Source organism: Penicillium taxi, assembly GCF_028828555.1.
Source record: "Penicillium taxi strain IBT 34144 chromosome Unknown utg000005l_segment0_segment0, whole genome shotgun sequence".
NCBI lineage: Eukaryota > Fungi > Ascomycota > Eurotiomycetes > Eurotiales > Aspergillaceae > Penicillium > Penicillium taxi.
Window position 1 is genome coordinate 221,642 of NW_026643207.1, and position 21,304 is coordinate 242,945.

The 21,304-nt window shown below is 45.7% G+C and overlaps 5 protein-coding genes across 5 annotated transcripts; 3 read left to right on the forward strand and 2 right to left on the reverse strand.

Moving 5' to 3' along the window:
* Window positions 1-716: 716 nt before the first annotated feature.
* Window positions 717-2,190, reverse strand: N7495_007449 (uncharacterized protein; the record flags this gene model as incomplete). Its single annotated transcript, XM_057210100.1, has 6 exons — window positions 717-1,145; window positions 1,214-1,327; window positions 1,380-1,474; window positions 1,543-1,682; window positions 1,781-2,007; window positions 2,053-2,190. The coding sequence occupies 6 exons, from the start codon at window positions 2,188-2,190 to the stop codon at window positions 717-719; spliced, it is 1,143 nt and encodes a 380-aa protein (XP_057059643.1).
* A 1,584-nt stretch (window positions 2,191-3,774) lies between these two features.
* Window positions 3,775-5,083, reverse strand: N7495_007450 (putative C2H2 finger domain protein; the record flags this gene model as incomplete). Its single annotated transcript, XM_057210101.1, has 2 exons — window positions 3,775-3,903; window positions 3,986-5,083. The coding sequence occupies 2 exons, from the start codon at window positions 5,081-5,083 to the stop codon at window positions 3,775-3,777; spliced, it is 1,227 nt and encodes a 408-aa protein (XP_057059644.1).
* A 3,728-nt stretch (window positions 5,084-8,811) lies between these two features.
* N7495_007451 (dienelactone hydrolase family protein) lies at window positions 8,812-9,336 on the forward strand (the record flags this gene model as incomplete). Its single annotated transcript, XM_057210102.1, has 1 exon — window positions 8,812-9,336. The coding sequence occupies one exon, from the start codon at window positions 8,812-8,814 to the stop codon at window positions 9,334-9,336; it is 525 nt and encodes a 174-aa protein (XP_057059645.1).
* A 303-nt stretch (window positions 9,337-9,639) lies between these two features.
* Window positions 9,640-12,678, forward strand: N7495_007452 (uncharacterized protein; the record flags this gene model as incomplete). The annotated part of the gene is made up of 2 exons (XM_057210103.1): window positions 9,640-9,793; window positions 9,932-12,678. 2 exons carry the CDS (start codon window positions 9,640-9,642, stop codon window positions 12,676-12,678), a joined length of 2,901 nt encoding a protein of 966 aa, XP_057059646.1.
* A 3,957-nt stretch (window positions 12,679-16,635) lies between these two features.
* On the forward strand, window positions 16,636-17,847 carry N7495_007453 (putative C6 finger domain protein; the record flags this gene model as incomplete). The annotated part of the gene is made up of 3 exons (XM_057210104.1): window positions 16,636-16,741; window positions 16,822-17,163; window positions 17,219-17,847. 3 exons carry the CDS (start codon window positions 16,636-16,638, stop codon window positions 17,845-17,847), a joined length of 1,077 nt encoding a protein of 358 aa, XP_057059647.1.
* Window positions 17,848-21,304: the final 3,457 nt, after the last annotated feature.

Consider the following 21,304-nt stretch of genomic DNA (forward strand, 5'->3'; position numbering starts at 1 on the left):
TGGAAATATGATGGCCTTTTGAACCCTTCACTTTTGGTTTCGAATTGCATATGAAAGCGGGGATGGCCAAGAGATCATCGATTTCACTGTGAACAAGGGAACAGATAGCCTCCTGAGTATCCGGACACTCACCAGTACCTACAACAGGAGATTAATCGCACCCACATTTGAAGTATCCGGAGTTGCCTTGATATTCGTAATCGAAATACTATATTCGACAATGGTGAAGCTGATCCAAAACCTTGGAATCTTAGAAGTATACTCTCAGGACGTGCTTAACCCGATTTCTCATACACCGTCAAGCCTGAGGTCCATCCATTCCTAATTAGGAAGTTGGTCTGTAGAACCATCTCTCATATTGAGTTATTGCTCCGTTGCTCTAGTAGAATACAGTCCTGGTAGTGTACACGACCCTTCATTGTCATGAAAGCTGGTCATTCTCAAAATGTTCCAAATGACAAACTAAAGAGCCAGTCTGGGTCCAGAATTTGCAGGTTACAACATCTTTAAGATGAGACGAGATGACTATGCTGAGAAGCTCATTATATAATAATATTAACATCAACCACCTGAGCACTCAAGACTTCCTCCCTAGGTAGGTAGTTCCGTTTTCCATGCGTATTATGGAGAGTTTTCTGGCGTTAAATATCATCCGTATCGATTCACAATTTGGTCAAGGGGAAACGCAACCTCGCTCCTTCAATGTCACTTGAATCTCACTCCGGCTTTTCAGCACTTTGTACAATTGTTTCGTGAACCACCTTGATACCTCCATTATGGCTGCTCTGACTTCTCGTGTCCCAGCTACCCTCGCCAGCCGTGCATGTGGGAGGTTGTTGTCGTGAAGTGGGAAGAATCATCTGCTCATCAATGGTGTTCCACTGTGTATCAGCTGGGAGCGACAGTGGGTGTAGGAACTTCTTGCGCCTGGCATAGCCACTATTCTCTCCTTCCGATAATGGGTAGGCAGGGTAGGCAGGGTAGGCAGGGTAGGTCTGGCCAGTCTTCGTGGTGAGATATAATCCTGTGCGGCGAACAAGACGCCGGAAAAGTGGGTAAATCATAGGGATGTTTCCAATCAGGACAGCCACAAATGTTTCACGGCATGCCCAGCTGCCAGCTTGTTCAGCACCGTTTGCACCGGCCTAGCGTGTGACCTGCATTAGCGCCGATATTCCCCAAGTTGAGGATTGTGAATCCAGGAGCGCCATACCGTCAAGATCAACATGCAGCGCAGAATACCGGCCATCATAACGAAAAGACCGCCGCTGAAAAGAACAAGGAGCTCAAGCTTTTCCCGCCACCGCAGTCGAGCTCGGAAGAGCATCTAGCAGTGATTAATTGGTGTGTGTCAGGGGACTCTTTTGATGCCAACTTACCGGAGCAGGGATACTGATGAGATAAATGTCGGTGCAGACATTCAGCACCACCGTCACGTAGATATCGATTTTCGATACGGCTGGCTGGCAGTGATCTAACGAGAAGGTTATCAATCAGATACACTTTTCTCAAGGAATCTTCTTAGATAGCAACACAACGCACTTCCAGGGTTTGGGTTGATTTGCCAATTCTTGTACATGGGGTGACAACCAAAGAGAATCGACAACACAGTCGCAATATAAGTGACGGCAATAAGGCCATAAGCAATATGAATTCGAATTCGCATGTTAATCAAGCCAGCTCTATTTTTAAAGATCAGAACTATACCTTGGCATCACAATAGAAGCAAAAGTAGCAAAAGTAACCGGGGGATGGAAAGCGCTGTAGTATAAATACTCACGTCAATCGAGAATAGAAAATGGCCATACATGTTTTCAACAGCCAGAGCAAAAGGGTGTAGAGAGACCAGCCAGTCACTTGAATCTTGGACCCTCCAACACGATGATGATATTCCGTTGAATCTGGGGATAAGCTCGCACGTTCTTCGTCTGTCATTGAATTGTTCGCGAGTCCATGAAACCACGCACCAACTGCATATGCAGCAGCCGTTTCAAGTCCATAAACAACCTACTATTGTGAGAAAGACTCGTACATAAGACAAATAAAACTTACACACGCCAGTAGCATAATATAATCATCTGGCTGGAAATTCTTCGGTCCGACCATGATCCATCTTGCGGTGGTTCGTAGGCCAATGATCACGATTGCTACCGCCAAAAGGCTGAATGCCTCTGTGTTGAAGTCACTCATTTTCAGACGTTGTAATAATCGGATTTCGTTCACGAATCTCAGGAGATTCCATGGGGAAAGAGGTATTCAAATAAACTAGAGGGGGACACGGCAAAGGACAGGACATCGGTGACTTGACCGGGCAAATTCTTGCCATTGGAACCAGAACAGACAAAGCCCACATCCTGGTCAACTTATAAACGCCAGAGCAATGCGCGATGTGCACTGTGCGTTCTCCATTCCCGTAGCCCTGGAGACTTTGGACCCATCAGAGCTCCAAATAGTTTCAAGGTTGTGATTGCCGGTATTTAGCGCCAACGGTTAGTACCTGAGAGGAGATTGATCCAATATAACGACCCTGATGAACCACTCGGGAACTTGGATGATCATCTCTCAATTTAATCGAGCCCGTGCCCTCCGTGTAACTGATTGTGCAGGGGATCTTACCTTGGTAGGTTTGAACTCATATTTTCAGTCTTGGTCAACTGCAGTACCACTTGATCGCTAAACTAAACTTTGCCTTTTCATCCCAGGTAGTTGTTGATGGTTTTTTTTTTTTTTTTTTTTTTTTTTAAGTATGCAGGGGCTTCCCAGGAACGGTATAGATGAGGGGAAAGGGGCAGCAGACCTCTAGGTTCCCCATATTGCTTTGTTCTGGAGAGATGCACAGGGTGTCAGTATTAGGACTAGTCATGGACTAGAACAGGGAGGGGCTTGTTCGTTTCGTTCGCTATATGCCTTCTGCCGATCAGTCGGTTAAAAAATTGAGTCCGACTGGGCCATCATTGGAACTATGGAGATAGGAGAATAGAGAATAGAGAAAAGAGAATAGAATAAATTCCAATTCTAACCTCCTTCATCCCAGCAAAAAAGGGAGAATCGGGATATCATAGATGGCCCACATTGATCAAGATTCAGAAATACTAATCTTATTCGCAGTTCCACTCCGAGCTTTAGTCAAATCGAACTCATCAGAAGTGGGGTTGATCGACTTTTATTGACGTTGATCTACGGTCTTAGCCTTACTCTAATAAGTAAATGACCTGTACTAGTCAACTAGGTCATCCCTAATGTTCATTGTTAGGTAGGACGTGCTTGAATCTTCAATGTTTTCGAGTGGATTTTGAAAATGACTTGGCTACTTTTCGATAAATATCTGCATCCTCAATCATGAGGGAATACTTCCATTAGTCATGCACTGATTCTTATATACCAAACACCAAGGGACAGTCCAATTCCGCCAATAGATAAGGTGCTCGCTCGCTTGGATCAAATCACAGAAAGAAAAATGATCAGTACACTCGTCACACGTCAGGCTCAGAAACAAAAAGAAAAGAGAAGAAAAAAAAAATTAATCAAACAGAATAAGAACAGACGTCCATCCCGATATGCCCAAGTCACACCCTTCGCCATAGAGATAAAAAGAAAAACATCAAAAACATTTATGTCGCCATGATTCCCAGGAAATGTCACGGCTGCATCTTCTGTCCAAGCCGTCCCATGATAGGTACAAATGGGAAAAAAGATAAGAATATGAGTAGAAGGGGGTATTAGTATAGGCAAGGAGTCGAATCCGGTAATTCTCCGGGAAGAAATCATTGTGCCTTAGGTACGCCCATTACTCAGCGGGCTGCCATCTTCACTTCGCCCTTCGCCCTTGACAAGGTCGCTGGCCGTGTGAGAGCCGGTGTCATGATCACCATCTTTTCCACATCCCTTCACCAATATATGTCGCTAATGAAACGGACAAATTAGCACATCAATTTCAAAGGGCATTTTCTCGGAGTTGAGAAAGAAAAGGGCGGGATAGACATACCTTCAAAGCATCCTTCCGAGAGAAACTTTTGTCGCAATGGGCGCAAGGGAATGGCTTCACAGCCAAGTGAATCCGTTTGTGGCGTTTCAAATCATGGTTCCGGTTAAAGCTCTGGGGACATTGGTCACATTTAAAGGGCCGGTCGGCGGCTGGGGCAGGCATCCCATGGTGGGGTGCATGCGCTCCGTATAGATGTTGTGTGTTGGCCACATGGCCACTATTAAATCCAGGTAAAAGACCGGGCTGCATGCCCCCCATCATCGACATGGGACCATTGGGATTATGCATGTTCGTCATCATGGGTCCATTCATGGCCGGTAGCGAATATGATGGCCACGGTTGGCGGGGAAATCCGAGAGGCGATTGAACGGTAGGACTCTGTGAGTGCATCCGTGCGGATGGGTGAATACCCAGCCCCGCTCCAATGGATGGTGGGCCGTACATAGGAGAGAAGCCGGTTGGGTGCGGGCCGGCCATATGGGGATTCGCGTAAAGCGAGTGGTGTCGGGCGTAGGGGTCATTGGATGGTAACGGTGCTGGCGATACGTGGCCGGGTTGGTAAAGAGCCATGGTGGCCGGAAGGGAGGGGTTGTGAGTTAGGGTGGATGGTGGCGCAGGCAGCGCTTGCGAAAATGATGCCAACGAGGGCGCCTCAAAATGATGCGACATGCCATCGGATGTGGGTGGAGAGGTGACTGAGGCTGAGCGACTTACAATGCCCGATGGAGAGAACGAACTACGGGCGGAATAGGTAGGGTTGGAATTCCAGCTTGGTGCCGCTCCTGCTCCATAAGGGCTCGTCCCTGACCAATATGCCGGAGGAAGATCGGACGATACACCAGACGAGGGTGCCTCGACTGAGTTGGTCTGGTTCGTCGCCGGTGGTGTAAGCAGATTACCCACACTCACATTCGCAGGGGGATGCGATATTGAAGGATGTGTTTGATATTTGTTGCCGGTAGCCAACTGGGCAAACGGCGGAGGGGGCAGTTCAAAGCTGGGTAAGGATGGAGCCGCTGGTCGCCTTGTATTCAACGGCTGACCACCCAGCGCATCCAGTGAGGCGCCTATAGAAGGAGGAATCGCGATCGTAGCCATGTTCACAGATGTATCTCGTGGAGTCGCGTAGATATCTGTATCCGGAATCGAGGCGGGAAGATTTGTGGTTAACGGCGCAAAAGAAGAGCCTGCAGATAGAGTCCAATCTCGACCAGGCAAGGCCCCAGAAGGGCTCGAAGGATCCAGGAGGGGCGAGGTTTCGATCGCAGAGGGTCGCGATCGAGAGAGCGGAGAGAAGTAGAGTCACAGACTCGATCTCACAGCAAGTTTATAGAATCCGATCCAACACCTAATCAAATATGAAAAGGAGATGGGGAAAAATGGGTAATAAGTCACGGTCGTCGGCGTATACGCGAGAAGTGCATGGTCTCGAAACGAAGAAACCTAAGACTTTTTCTTTTGAATTACAGTACTAGTTGCGGAAGAGGGGGAAGGAAAAGGTGGCGTTTAGAGGGCGTCGCAGGCTGGAATCTGGGGAAGATTATTAACAAGAGGAAGAAGCCGATTATATATAATGGAAAAGAAAATAGAAGAATGCCCAGGTGGGTTGACCACAGTGGACCACGGTCTAGCCAAGCGTGGGGAATAAACGGATTAAGAGACTCCTTACCCGATGAAAAATACCTGCCTGTCAACCACGTTGTTTTAAGACTTGAGAGATCGTATCACTCGAGGTCGATCGGATCTGTACTTAGGTATTTTATATCGTTTGATGTGTCTGCTGCCAGCCTTTTCACTATTTGTAGGACATCGGAAGGAACAGATAGTTGAAATGATGAAAAAGATGGATGAAATTGATTAAAAATGAAAATAAAAAATACCTAATGTAATAAAATAAGAAATATGGAATCTATCAGATATACTTCTTCTCTCCCAAGGTTCGTTGCCCAATCTACCTATATTCTTCTAAAGTCAATAGCTCCGTATCTTCTATCTGGTATCTTCCATCCATTCTCTCTCTTTCTCTCTCTCGCTCTCTCTATTCTATATCTCTCCTGTCATATCGTCTCCTTGCGTCGCGATAAATAACTGGTATACATCAATACGGTATCGGACCATATAACAGAATACGGTGAGAAATCCTGGCCAATCATGGACAGAACGCACGGATACGAGCCATGGTCTGGGAGCTTGTTCTGGGTAGTGGGAAGCGAGACTAATCCATCGTTCATTCGCTCCGGCCTAATGCTACTGATCAAGTTAGTCTCCCTTTCCTATTTTCCCCCCTTCTATTTCTATCTAACTAGTGATTTTCTGCGAGATTAATTATTCGTATTACTGGCATGACTCCTGTCATTTATGGGATTTATGGGTCTAAAACTGCGCAATTAGAACATGGGTTTCACTGCCTACCCCCTCTTCTGCCTCTTCTCTTCCTCTAATGAAAATCTGGTTCAACTAGCCAGACCAGAAACATGGTCCAGATCCACCAATTCGGGACAATCCACTCTATAATCGTTAGCTTCCTCATGGCTAATACTTTCGGATCGGAGTGGCGGAATGGTGACCCCCTTGATCGCTTATGGGGTCTTCTATCTCCACAGAATCTGCAAGCCTTGCATCCACGGACCATCAAGGTTCTTATCAACCAATCGAAGTACATTGTTATTTGCTTTTGAATCCTATTTGCTTCGTGGTTCTACTTTGTAGAGGAGGTAAGAATGTCCCTAGTAAAACCTTGGATCCCTCTTTAAGTCTTCATTTTCTTTTTGAGACAAGCATAACAACCGAAATGGAAATGATATATCGCGCATTTGCCTTTCCGGCACTCCCGGGGTACCTATCTTAGGTCCCCCCCCCCTTTTCTCACCTTTCAATCATACGGACGCATTTGCCTTCCTCCCCGGTACGTGTCTAGACCATGGAATTGAAAACAATTAATTAATCAGTAATTAAGTAAATATTCATCCCAGCAAATGCAGACAGTAAATACTCGGTCAGAAAAAGGGGCCCTAATCCGTTTTATCTGTGCTGACAGAACCTTGGCAGTATTGAAGTTCTACTGCAAACTTATTCCACATTCTACTATGTACATGCCATCTGAACTGGCGAACCTTGTTTGATGAAGTCCAAGTGCTCATGACCCACCGATGAGAGGGCAGATCATTTCGTGATCTGTTACGGAAGATGCACGGCCGATCTCCAGAGTCCCCGAAGCCGGTCAAATCCCAACTGCGCTTCGGGGACCCTGAGTCCTGAGCCCTAAGACAATAGCTGATTTGCGGTGGACTCCTTCATGCAACGCGGCTCCAAGTGATCAAGTTGGCAAGTGGCAAGTGGCAAGTGGATCCCATTAGAGCTCGAGCCATGCGATCGTCGCCTGCGTCGGTCCGCGCCGGTGTGGCTTCGGAGGGCTTCACGGTTGGCGTTGACACTTATTTCTGGGCATGGTTTAGACTCTTGACGATCCTTTGAAGGACTCCAATCGACCCAAAGGTCTATAGGGCTGATACAACTTGACCCAGTTCATGCGGATCTACAAAATTCATGCAGATCTAGAGTCCTCTTTCTTCCCCTCCCCATACATTTCAAATCGAGGGAGGACATTCTCCAGTTCTCCACTCAAAGGGAAATGTGGAGATATGTGAACCGTTCTCCTCATCGAGGTATACATTCTGTACGCACTATACACTGTACTTATATACCGAAGTATGTGTGCAGTCACCGATTGGGTTATAATTTAACGCTTAAAATATCCAGTAAAACTTTGGAATTAAAGACAGGCAAAATTTCCAATTGTCATTTTATCTGAGCACCACAGGGCCTGGAATTGCACCTTCAGATCAGACGGATGTCAGTTATTCCAAGGCTACCTAGGTATCTTGCCCAGGACCATTCTACAGTCCTCCTTAAGTGGAGTTCAGTCTCAAACCTCAGAACTTTATACACTACCTAGGTAGGTATCTACTGACTCTCCGCAAGGCATGAGCTCCTCTAAGCCCATATGTAGTATGATAATGCTGCTTTCATCATGTCTGGATAGTATCAACAGCCTTGTTGTGTAGTAGGTACTTGGGGCTATTAGCATGATCGGGCTGAGGTCAAAATATATCCGCGCCCTGCGATCGTGGTCAAGATTGAACTCTGGAAGTTTGATGTTCACACTCAATGCTTTATACCAGTATTAACTCCTTCAAGGATCATTTAATTAAAAGTATGACCAATTTCTGCTTAGTTATGATTGCAGTCAAAGTAAGCATTCGTCGATGTTGTCAATCCAAGATTTGAGGGTTGCTATGACGTCGTCACCTTAAACCATCTTCCATCTTCCCGAGGCCTAGTTATTCCCTTTTCCCTTTTCAACCTATCTAGACCTGAAGCTCAGCTCATATCCATCTCATCTCATCATCTCTCTGAATTATCTACAATGTCTGGAATTAGCAAAGCCTGCTGCTCGTTAGTCATAAACTTTTCAAACCCAGTCCATCATACCATTGTACCATTGCTGACTCTGATAGCATCCCTCCTGTGATTTCCAAGGGTTATCAGGCCAAAGGAGCCTATCAGAATATTAATGGCCTGAAAACATGTATGGTAGCTTATAACTGTGGAATAATTGAAGTTACTGACCAATTACAGATGTGACGGGCCCCGAGTCAGCCTCGAAGGCTATTCTGGTGATATATGGTGAGTGTTCACTCATCGTCGTGTAATACAAACAGCCTTGAAATACTAACTCTTATGGAGACATATTCGGTTTCTTTGACCAGACCATCCAGGGTGCCGATATTCTGGCAACTTCAAATGGGCAGAAATACCGTGTCTTTATGCCTGATTTCTTCGAGGGCAACCCCGCCGATATCTCCTGGTACCCACCGACCACCGACGAACACAAGGAGAAGCTTTCCAACTTTTTCCAGACCAAGGCTGCTCCTCCCAACACCCTTCCCAAGATCCCCAAAGTGGTTGAAGAGGCCAACAAGCTTGCACCTGGTGGTGCATTCCAGTCCTGGACGATTTTAGGTCACTGCTGGGGCGGTAAGATTGCTGTACTGTCTGCAGCTCAATACAATACCTTTAAGGTAAGCGTGCAGTGCCATCCAGCAATGGTCGACCCAAAAGATGCCGAGTCCATCAAGGTGCCTTTTTGCATGCTTGCTTCAAAAGATGAACCCGCAGAAGATGTTACCGCTTTCAAGGCAAATCTACAGGTCCCCAACCATGTGGAGACTTTTTCGACTCAGATACACGGTTGGATGGCTGCCCGATCGGACCTGGAGAATCCGGAGGTGCGTAAGGAGTACGAACGTGGATACAAGACTGTCTTGGATTTCCTCCATCAATATGCGTAGAGTGATCAAAGCCAGGAAGCAACTAGTTATTCACAATACATGCAGGAAGCAGTATCCGTACTAGAAGATGTCATGCCAAAATTCTCCAAGACTTACCACTAATTAGGTCAGATGATAGTCACAGTAGCATCAGTATTCCGTTACTAGCAAGTACAGTAGTAATACTAGCAGCAAAAATAGTCTCCACTCCGGGTTACTATTTTGCCAACAAAGTCGGTCTGGGTTCAAGCTTATTCTTGGAAATTCCTTCTGTTTCAATCTCATGTCTATATTCATGATGGTCTTTCTCGTAATTCCTTGAATATGGTACACAGTTATAACAATGCCTTCTTTTCTCACATTTCGCCGACGTTCCTTGACGGGGCTCAGCCCCGCAAACGACTTGGCTATTACTACGCAATCATCGGAACCCAGACTCCAGGAACAGAGACCCCATCAACAGCCGACAGACTCCGGAGTGCTCCATGTTTTATTCCGCAGGCGGAGTGAAAGTCATGTACCGTCTCAAGTTTCTCTAGTTTCTCCAGTCAGAGTGGTAAGATCTACCGCATAAATTGTCATTGGCCTAAGCTAACCTCGGGTAAACTATAGGGAGGAACTGCTCCGGAAATAGCGACCAAACAGACCAACCATGAAGATCAATCATGCAACCACAAGAACACGGAAGATTCACCATCGAGCCCTACCTCACCGGTCGCTCATTCTCATGGAGAGCCAAAGCAGCCAGGCAATATTCAAGACTACCTAGAGCTTCGGCTGGATGAAGCATGCAAGCCTCCAGACAAGCTCGACGGGACCGATCGGTCAGATGATTCGGGCTGGACAAAGAAGGAGGTGAAAGCTATCCTATCTGGAGCGCCCCATTTTCTGCTTGAGAGAGGCAGACATGGTCGCTGGTATCCCCAGGTGTTATTTCCATGGGATGACCACCACCCGTATATCCAGAGAATGAGGGATCGCAAACCACTTCTCCATCAATCCTTCACCCTGTGTACCCTCCATGCCCATCTGCCCGTTCTAGATGACTGGGAGGTCAAGAATGGAGTGTTAGTACCAGTTCACGACTGGCGTCGGACAGGTGGGTCGAAAAGAGCCGCTTTCGACGTAGGCGTATTCGAAGTTCCAAATATGCTCGCCAATAATGGACACGAGCCGGGAACCTTTGGATATCGAAACTTTTTAGAAATCCCGATCGCAGATGTCACTCAGTATACCTGCACCGCATCAAGGCAAGCTCCAGACATGGTGCATATTTCGGAACTGGTCGCCTCAGAAGCCCAAGAGTTAATGATGGGCTATAACCACGCATATTCACAATGCCAAAGCGGTGCTGTATTTGATCGAAAGAAGCTTATCCGAGAAGGTCCCGTTGCTTGGAAGCGCATTGGAGTGCGAGATGTTAACCTTTTGAATTTGACGAACCGCCTGAGTAATTTACAAAAGTTGCGCGACGATGTTATGAAAAATGGATCGAAGCGGACTATCCTAGACTATGAGAGCCCACGGCAGCTTCTGGATACCTTACATACCCAGTTTCTTCACCCTCACCCTCCCATGTCAAACCTTAAGGCAGGGTATCCGCATAGTCTGAAATCCCAGATCAAGGTACTGACAACTGTTCTTGCTACCCCGGGAGCATGGATTGACTTCAGTATACCTGAATGGCGTCTCCGTGCGGGTCAGATTCTGTGGGAAGTACCACCGCCACTGCCTTCCGCGAGTTCTGGGAAACCACAAGATTCGTGGATCAATTCGGGCATGGAACGAAAATGGTTACTGATTCAGTTGGTGCTTGCTGCAGAATTATTATTTCGTCTTGATGCCTTTGTCCGCGTTGGCATGCTGCACGATCCCCACGGGGGATTCGTCACGTCCCAAGAGCTTCAGCACTTTGAAAAAATGCGAGATGGAAAGGTGAATTGGGATTTGGTTGTTGTGCGGCGCTTCCTCGATAGTATTAATATTACATCTGCTTTGCCATCACCTGAGTCATCACCGACTGGATTGCAGTCACCACATGCCCAAGACAAGGCGGCTGGAAAATCCCGACACTTTGCCTTATTTGAATCAATTAGTCGACGGGTGTCATCTAACGCAGAATCAAATCTGAAATCAGCCTGGCAATATCAGCTTACCTCTCCGCACATCCAACAACAGCTGGACGGGCTTTATATATTTGCGGAGAACATTGGATGGCCGATGATAGACCGTCTCAAAGCTACGTTGGAACAGAAATTGAGAAGTGGCACCGATTTGGTCATTCCTCCGGTTGATACGGATGTCTGCTCCCAGGTCGAACGAGAGCTGCCTGCCCGAAGCTTTTCCTGTCGGCCCATCTGGCTCCGTAGTACTTGTGAACAAGATGGGGATCCACATGCCTTGGATCCTTTGGGCTGGATCTCTCGAAGCTGGCTCTCTGGGTTTGTCGCTCCCGGAGGAAGTATTCCTCATCTACTCATAGGTACAATATTGGAGAATGACGCGGATGCAATCATGCAGGTCGGCCCAATGGCCAATCTATACGGTGGATTTATCTACGACGGCCGAAGCTGGTGGAGCAAATCATGCATTATTGGACGTGTCTTGTCTGGCCTAGAGGGAGCCAAGACTTGTATGGGATGGGTGGGCAGCGACGTACTTCCCCGCGACGCTGTAACCTTGGAAACTCTGCAGCCAGGCTGGTTCGACGTTCATGCCCACCACATAGCACCTTCGCACCACCCTCGGATTAAACAAGGCGGAAAACTTGCTCTGAAGTCGACCCCACTGGGTACTGGAGACATCAGTCCAACATCATTTACCCTACCCGTTGATCCGCCACAGACAGGACCAGCACTAAGCGTGGGTCTGGGAGCCTTGGAATTTACCTTGACTACGCCGAATAAGAGGAACATTACTGTTAGCGAAGGGGCATCACTCTCCTTCTCCTGGAGCGGGACAGAAGTGACGGAACCTTCTTCCGTCACATTCTCACTCAAATACAATGTGCGCTTTATATCTACGATTGAATGCCGACCACCGCGGGGTATGCCATGCGAGGGCAAATTGAAGCGTCTACCAGGCCATCCCTTGCATCAGACTTTTCAATACCAGTATGTGCCGCTGGTATCCCTCCCCACTCGTCCCCCTCCACAAGCACAAGCGAAGGTGCCGGGAAAGGATGTAGAGATCTTGGTGATCGATGCGCGCGGAGATCGTGTCACGGAAACCTTTGCTCGAGCGTGGTGTACTTCGGTTGGGTGTCATGCGTTGATCAGTCGAGTTGGAAGAACGTGTATTGCCTGCTCTGTTCGAGAAGCCAGGGCAGTAGGTGTTTCAGTTGTAGTGCGAGTCGGCGAGTAGATTTTTGATGACTTTGTCCTGATTTCGAGCTACGAATCTTTGCGTGCATGAAGCTATCGGGAGTCCGGAGATTGATCTTTGATCATTTTTGGTCTTTCCTACTGTTAAATTAGTTTAATAAGAAATTTGTAATACCTTACGCCTAACATCGTATTGCTCTGGGTTACTCGACGTCGTAAATCTTGGAAGACCGAGACCGAGAATGTTACACGTGCCCTTTGATGTATCGTGCGGGGCTAAATCATCAAACAGATGTATGTGGAGAACATACTAGAAAGACAAGAATAGTGTAAAAGCGATCCTTCACTACATAAAAGGCGGAGAACTACGGATCACATATGTCATACCCCTCTCCGTACTCCATAAGACCTCCCACGAGTTGAAAAGGGGGACGCGTCAGTGGAGTTGCGAGATAAAAGCAATAAATAAAAGGATCGGATGGCCAGATGGAGTTAAGGCCCGAGAATGGTGAAACATATCTCCAGGTCCGAGTATGAGGAGGCCTCTAGATTAACCTATCCACATGGAATCAGACTGCGATCGGATATAATCTACCGTGAGATCTTTCTCTCTTCCACAGTATGTTTTACCTTGTTATGCACTCTCAAAACCCGGAAGTATGAAGAAACTTCCGTATGACATATCGGGGTAAGTAACCGGGAATAGGGAAGACCCGCTGAATCTTTCCCCTCAAACCGATAAAGGCCGAAGTTCGAGACTAAGGAAATGCACAGCCTCCATCTTATCATAGGTATTCCAGGGTGCAGGATGCATGTAAGGTGGAGTCATGCCGGCAGTTGAATTTGGCAAAAAGTCCTCTCCAGAGTACTAGGCCATATGAAGTTTAGTCCAAAGGAGGGAGACATCCCACGTCAAACAAAAGTAAGTCTTGAAACCCAGCTGAACATATCGGATTTGTATCCGATGATACTCCAGAGCCCCGTATCTAGGTACCTATGGGATGCAGGAGATCGGTTATAAGGCATGTCTTGAATGCGAAGGATGAAGACCTCGATTTCATCGAGTTTCATGCTTTTTCAACAGATATATGAGTCAGCCTACCAATTCGGAAGGCTAGAACTGGAGTCATGGACCCTGTTTCATCGCCGGAGGCTAAACCCAGTCTCAAAAAGTCCGATGCTCTGGGGCTTTAGGAATTAGTATGCATTAGTCATACTGGGCACAAAATATAGCTATTCATATCTATCTATGGAGTAAATAGTCGCCCAACTTGACCCGGTGATTTTCTTCATACCCAATTCTCTTGTATAAGGTTGAAAGACCCGTCGATCGGAATTGCAGAACCTTGGAAATAGCATGCGGGGGCTTGGGCTCATATTAATCGGCAGTCGAGCCAACTCCGTGCAAGCCCGAGTATGTACGGAGTAGAGGGCAAAAAAAGCTTCATGTAGGGCGTCTAAAATTAAACATGATTGGTCAAGTATACACGACGAAGATCAATGTCCACCAACAGGCATGAAAAATGACACGTTTTCTCTACCGATAGAGTGGTAATAGGCGATGGCCACCCCCTTTTTTTGTGGGCTTTTCTTCTCCAAAGGCTTAAAGGCTCAAAGTCTCAAAGTCTCAAAGGCTCAAAGGCTGAAGGGTTCAGCAGAGCCTTGTTTCTTTAATCTCAAATTATGCCTAGAATAACCACTACAGGTACTCCTTATGCAATACTCTATCCTCTATGCTTACATTCTCTATAGAAGCTTGAAGCTTCGAAAGAATACAACGGCGATCCCTGCCAAGACACATCTGTAACACGCTAACAATCTCGAGTTCATCCTTAATTAAACGTTGATCCGTATTATGACCCACATAGTGCATGTTTGTCACGAGGTAGAATTCCCACTTTGTGGAGGGTCAGTGAAATACTCCGAAGATCTGGACTTGTTCGGGTCTACACTCAATAATAAGATATTAATTTTAAGGTCGTGAATGGGCTGATCTCATTACACGTAAAGTACAAAAGGAAGTGGAAGTGAGGATTGACCAACTGTGGGTAAGGGATCCATGACTACGAAATGATAGTAATTCTAATTGGTGAACCAAATCTATGTGAATATGGAGTGGATTTCAGTTGAACCAAAGTTTGACTTTTTTTTCCATTCCGAATTAAATTGTTAGTTGGGAGACGAAAACGTTCTAATGTTCCAAAGTTCCAAAGTCCAACCAAAAGTTCGGATTGGATTTCTAGAAGCCCTAAAGTCCTGCAAGTGTGTGGTAATGTTGACATGAGGCTAACCCCCAGACCATGCAAATCCAAGGGGAAATTACAATTAAACAATTCATAAAAAGGGGCAAATTCCACTAAAAGATGTAGAAAGTAAAAAATGATGAAAAAGGAAGGGAAAAAAAAATAAAGAATACCCATTGCGTGCTGCCCAAGTGGAAACTGGAAACTGGAAACATCCATCAGACCTAGAAATTGATACATATCATTATGAACCTTGAATTCTGTTTTTAGAATCAATCTGTAACTGGGATTTATGTCGGTTTGGTTCCGATTTTCTTTACTCCGGTCATCCGTATAGCTATACTTCAATGAAAAAAAAATAATAATGAAAAAAAATACAGGCCCTGAAGTTGAACGACGTAGGTCTTCAGCCCCCTTCCAGAACATCAAGATCCCATTCAGAGTTAGTTGACCCAAGTCAAGCAATTGACAAGGGAGAATTAGCTTATAGGAGCTTAAAACGCAATTAATCAATCTCGCGTGAAGAGGGTATCAATCGATGGAGTGCCTGAAAGTCCAAAACGGCTCTGCGACCAACTTTCCAACCTTATGGTTCCCACTGTGTCAGAGCTTCCAGACCATGGTTCCTCGTTTCTGCCTCATTTACCATGAACCAGTACTAAGGGGGAAGGGGGTCTCTATACGCAATCAGGGGCTTATAAGGGTTACCTAATATTGAGCCCAATACAAAGAAGAAGAAGAAAGTGAAAATCATCAACCTGGGAAGGTTGAGGTGTATCGAGAATGCGTAAAAACACCCTGAAGGCTTTCTTGAGTATGGGGAAAGAACTAATACATAAAAAAGGTAAGAAGCTCCCCTGCACGGAGTTGAGCTTTTCTATACGGAGTACTAGATGCAAATATTCGTTTTGTCCATGTCCCTCTTAGTCCTAGTGTCTGATGCAAAGCCACATTGTTCCACGTATGCTGAGATATAATTCCCTAATTCCCTAAAAAATAATAAAATATTTAAAATAAAAAAGAAGAAAAAATACCCATAAAAAAGACCAGCGTTTCACCCCGCGATTGGCCTCGAAGTCTTGACTCCAACTACTCCTTCTCCATATACTCTTTCTCAATTCTTTCACCTTCATACACACCTCTGATTTCTTTCCCCTCAGAATTTGGACTTTTTACTAATGGGCTCATTTTTCATCTATCCCCTTTGCAATTTCATCCGGATCATAAACCTTTCTAGATCCTAAAACCCCATTCCCCCCAAACAAACCCAAACATTCACTCTTGGAACCCCCTTTCCTCGAAGCACTCTATTTCTTTTAATTATCATTGATTAATTTGCAATCATCGGTTTCAACCCGGAGTTCGCGTTCCAAACTTGAATTCAAACCATCGACTTCCCCTTCTCTCTACAGAACTCATTTACGAGCATTACGACCTCCTGCGGGACCCCCAAACCCCTCCCGATTCAGACACCTTGCGATTGTTGTGGACCTGAAACGTGTGCGATATCGTTTTTAGGTCCGTTGTGGCGTCGAGTGGACCATAGGGCTTGATTAAACAGTCGGCGCAGCGTCATTGTCTAGCCATTTTCGTTTTCTCAAGCTTCACTCTTATGGCCTTGTGAACTTTGATCATTTACCTCGATTCATATCAAGAACGCTTTTTTATTGTGACTCCAACCGCCTAATAAGGAATCTGAATAGCACAATTGATGCGCTTTGGCTTAATACGATAATAACTGTCTTGTGGGAACTATGCGGGCAATGATTGAGACAATGGAAGCAACACACACCTCTGGCTCTTTGGATAGCGATAAGAAGCGCAACAAGTTAGGATATCACCGGACATCTGTCGCATGTGGTGAGTACTTCTCTTACAGTTATAGAGTGGGCAAAGGCAATCTGCCCAGGTATGATGCCGAGGCTTATATTTATCTACAGTCCACTGTCGACGACGGAAAATCAGGTGTTTAGTCGCCGCAGACGACACACAGGGACGATGTGAAAATTGTATTCGGTTGCGAAAAGAGTGCCAATTTTTCCCAGTAGACCAGCAACCGCCAATCGAGAAGAAGGCTCGGCCCAGTTCGAGGCTGGAAACACAATCATCAGACCTTGCAACAACTCCCGTCGCCTCTTCACCTATCATGCACGCCGAAGCAGGTGTACCAGTTGATTACTATCAGTACCCGCAGGTTCCTTTGAGTTCATCTGCAGGTCAAGACATGGCAGCCTTTAGCCCTAATGCTTATGCGGGTACTCCTCTTTCGAGCTTCTCAGCCAGTAAGTCTTTTTTTCCTACCTTGATTTGTAGTACAGACAATTAATCGACAAGAAGATCGACCGATGGGACCTGGTGACTACCCAGGACATCCAGCGATGGAGAGTGGACTCTCCTGGGACGAATTTACGACGATAACTGAACCTCACATCATGGCCACAATGGCTGGAAAAGGACCGATGATGGCCTTAGCTCCTAATGTCTGGAATCCGGGGTCTATACCTAATGGATTGCCACCGAGTTCGCCTATGTCAGGAGGATCTCCTATGCCTGGCCACGCGCAACCTGTGAACCCAGCTATGTACGCTCTGCAGTCCGACGGAACCGCCTGGCCTGTGCAATCACCTCCACCACCATCCCGGGCATTGAGTTACCCGGGACAGCCTGAGATGAGCTCCTCATATCCCACCTCATATCCACAACAAATGCCTCCGGACCTCAAACGGCGAGTGACAGTCCCTACACAACAATCAATGCATTCTCCATCCGACGTATTGGGATCCTCCGCACCTGGATCTGAGATGCATGTACCCCCTGGCTCGGTCCCATACCCTGTCCAAGCCGGTATCGGATACGCATCATGGCCGATGAACGCCATGCCATCCGGCATGAACGTGGTATACCCAGACGCTATGCAACAACAATTCCACTCACCAATGGGGCAGCCGGGACATTCCGGCCCATAAAATATTGAAACGATTCCTCTTCGGGCACATCTTGCATTTGGCTCATTATTGACTCAACCTTTATATTCTCTTTCCGGCCCGGATGACTTGACGTTTTTTTGTACATTCTTAGACGGCGGCTTGGTTCAATTATAATACCCCGGTGGACATCAGATCGATTTCTGGGATCTCCCTTTTTCTTTTCTTTTCTTTTTTTTGTTGCATACATTACTTCCATTCATCTGCTTTGCAGCAGGTCACGAGCAGGCGCATGGGTTTTCGGGTGGTACTTTTTTCCTTCGATTCTATCATGGCACGCAGCTCAGTTAATATTTACATCACCTGTGCACTTTGTGCTGTCATACCACCTGCCTGGGCACCGTGCAAAGATCCCAAGATCAAGATCTTGGGTGATTGTTTCCATTCGACCAGACTGGAGATCGAGTGTTACGACTTGCTGGACATCATATATTATAGACTTTTCTTCTTTCTTTCCCCATATTTCCTGATTGGTTCATTTCCTTTGTCTACGGTATTTCTTTTTTCCTTTGTCGGTGGATATACTTCCATAATTGCATGGTCTGATCGCGTCTGTCATTATTTTGTTTTCTGAATACCCGGGCTAGGGAGCTTCGTGAAGCTGTCACGACATTTATTGACATCGAGCCCTTCTGTGAAGACCTCGGGATTGCATATATATATATATATATAACTATTACATATTGATATCGCACTTGGTACTATTGACGTCACTACTGTAATATAGATATCCTAGGAGATCAGAACGGAAATCTTATCATATAGCGAGTAAGATTTGGCAAGATTGGGTAAGATTAACAAGATTGGAATATCATTTCCGAACCATATCTTCCGAGGTCTCGATGTTATCTTTGAATAGATTTCCGCGGACCGAGGTATTTAGTATCTTAGAGATAGCGGTCACAGGCAACAACGCACTTATCTTTGAGCATATTCTGAGATGTAACCCATTGAACCCATTATTCAAGTCCCCAGGTTCCAAGGTTCCCATGTTTCCATGTAATATTGAGTGCAGATCAACATTCCGATCCATGTTCTTGAAAAAATGGGAACCTTGTAGTATTTGGTGGCACTATCACCGAGTCAAATATCGCGTGGGATGTGGTCGATAACAACGAACCAATGCATCAGTGATTAGTCTTAGTCTATCTCTCAATCAGTTTGATAGAGACTTGAGTATTGATGTCATTGTATATCTCCGACTAAGTTTGACTACCCACTGAGATACCTGAATCACTTGAATCACTATCTGACCATCTAGTCAGAGGTAATGTGATAGGATGACAAGATAAGGCCTGATACGATTGCAAATAATGGGGAAATCCTGGGGCAAAGTTAGCAAAAATTTGGAGATTACGGATTAAAGATAGTAGAAATGAAGAGCGGTGTGATAAGTATGTAGATCCCTCCGATCAGAACTTGATCGACTCCAGGGCTTATCTTCGATGCAAACTTATCAATGGCGTCACGCCTTATCGAGACTGTTGGGTGATAACATTGAAAGGATTTTCATATATAAAGGGGTTGTTATTCTCTTCCATTACTTCTCAATTTCAACTTCATATTCTTTTATTTTTTCTCCCCTTGATCGACATGGATTTTCCACTGCTCAGATTCCTCCTGTTGAGAGTGACTGTTAGTCTAGATGGACCCTTGCCACCCTGAAAATAGCATTTCCACTTTTATATGTTCCTTGGGAGGGCTTCCCCTCATACCTGGTTATTCAGGCTCACTACCACTTATCATCTAACCGCCAGTGCCGCAAGAAGAAGTAAAAACCAAAAAACAGAAGTCTTCCCCACCCTGATCACTTTCCAGCTGGGGTTAAAGTCGGGTTACGTCGGATGTCCAATCAAACTGGAGAAACTAAGCCGAAAACCTCGCCACCTCACTTTTTCCCATTTGCCTCTTTTCCCCCAGAAAGTCTCACTTTTGGAATCATACCATCATTTTCACCAGGAAAAAGGGAAAGAAAAAGAGTGGGAAAATAAAAGAAAAAGAAAAAGAAAAAGAAAAAGAAAAAGAAAAGACTATCATTCATAGTCATGTCGCTCATGAATCAGATTAAAAATGATGAATCATTGACCAGCGTTAATTACGCTTATCAATAGCTTATCGTTGCCCCGACTTTGCCATGTGGGTCTCGTGGGTCTTTTTAAGGCTTAAGAGGAGGAGAGATTTGAGGGACTTGGCTTACTTGATTTCCAGATCCGGTTTCAGGACCGCAATGAACGAACCGCTAACGAGTCTGAGCTTTTAGATGTGTTTTATTTTCGGGCTAAAGAAAAAACAGATGTCGGGAATGATGAACCAAGAGGATCGGATTTGACAACCGAGTGGAAGTATGTGAAAGTATGGAAGTAAGTATACTGGAACACGGCTTCTATTAGCTCGTTCCAAAAAAGTACCGAAAGATTGAAAGACGAATGAAGTGAAAGAGTTCGCCTTTGCCTCTTCTAATTACCTCGTAGGTTTTATTCCCCGGAGATTTCCCCGGTGAAATCTATCTTCGGTATTTGTCTTGTATTTACAAGACCATCGGGTAATATAGGGATCTAACATGGGGATCATTCCGGTGAGTTTTGAACCTAATACAAAAGAGATGGATACTTCTTAGCTGTTGCACTACGAATAAGAAAGGCGGCACCATACAAATGTAATCGGCCCGAGTCCGATATACGTTTTTTATCCGAAGAGAGGGGGTCATTCTCTTCCGGAATTCGAGCACAAGGGAGGGGTACACTCAAACATATCTGCAGTAAGTACCAACTCCGTAAGTACGAAGCTATTCGGGAGAAGGTCTCTTGAGATTTGAAAGAGGTGGTCGGAGAAAGTCCAGATGTAGGTAGAAAAGTGGGTACGGCAGATTTGACTAAACAACAACCATCCTATAGTGAGTGGGTCAAATTAAGCCAGAAGGAGTAGAGACTAGGTATCATAGGAACAGTAGACGGCTACCCAAAGTGGACTATCCTCCATAGTCTCGTCTCTTTCCCCCCAGGAACAGGGGCCGTGCGAGGAAATGTCAATTGTACAAATGGATCAACGTTCATTTGTTGGGTTAAATCCAGGAACAGTTAGAAAGAGACAAATACCATGCAAAGTACTTTCTAGTCATCAAGCGAAAGTGGCGTTTAATATATTTATATATGTAGTAGACCAGAGATGGGAATCAGATGGTATATATTTTACCTAGGTTATATATTTTACGAATACCGTACCTGTCCATGACTACTGTACGCCTTCAACCTTCACATATCAATTCTGAGTTCCCTCTCTTCCTTTCCTTCCCCTCCTTTCCCCCTCCTTCTTTTCTTCTTTTATCCTTTGGGTGACCCCCCATCTTGTACACTTCTCTTTCCTTTTGCTTTTCCCTTTTTCCCTTTACCACCTGGTCCTGTCACTTTCTGCTTTACCCCCAAATACCTGCACTACATCT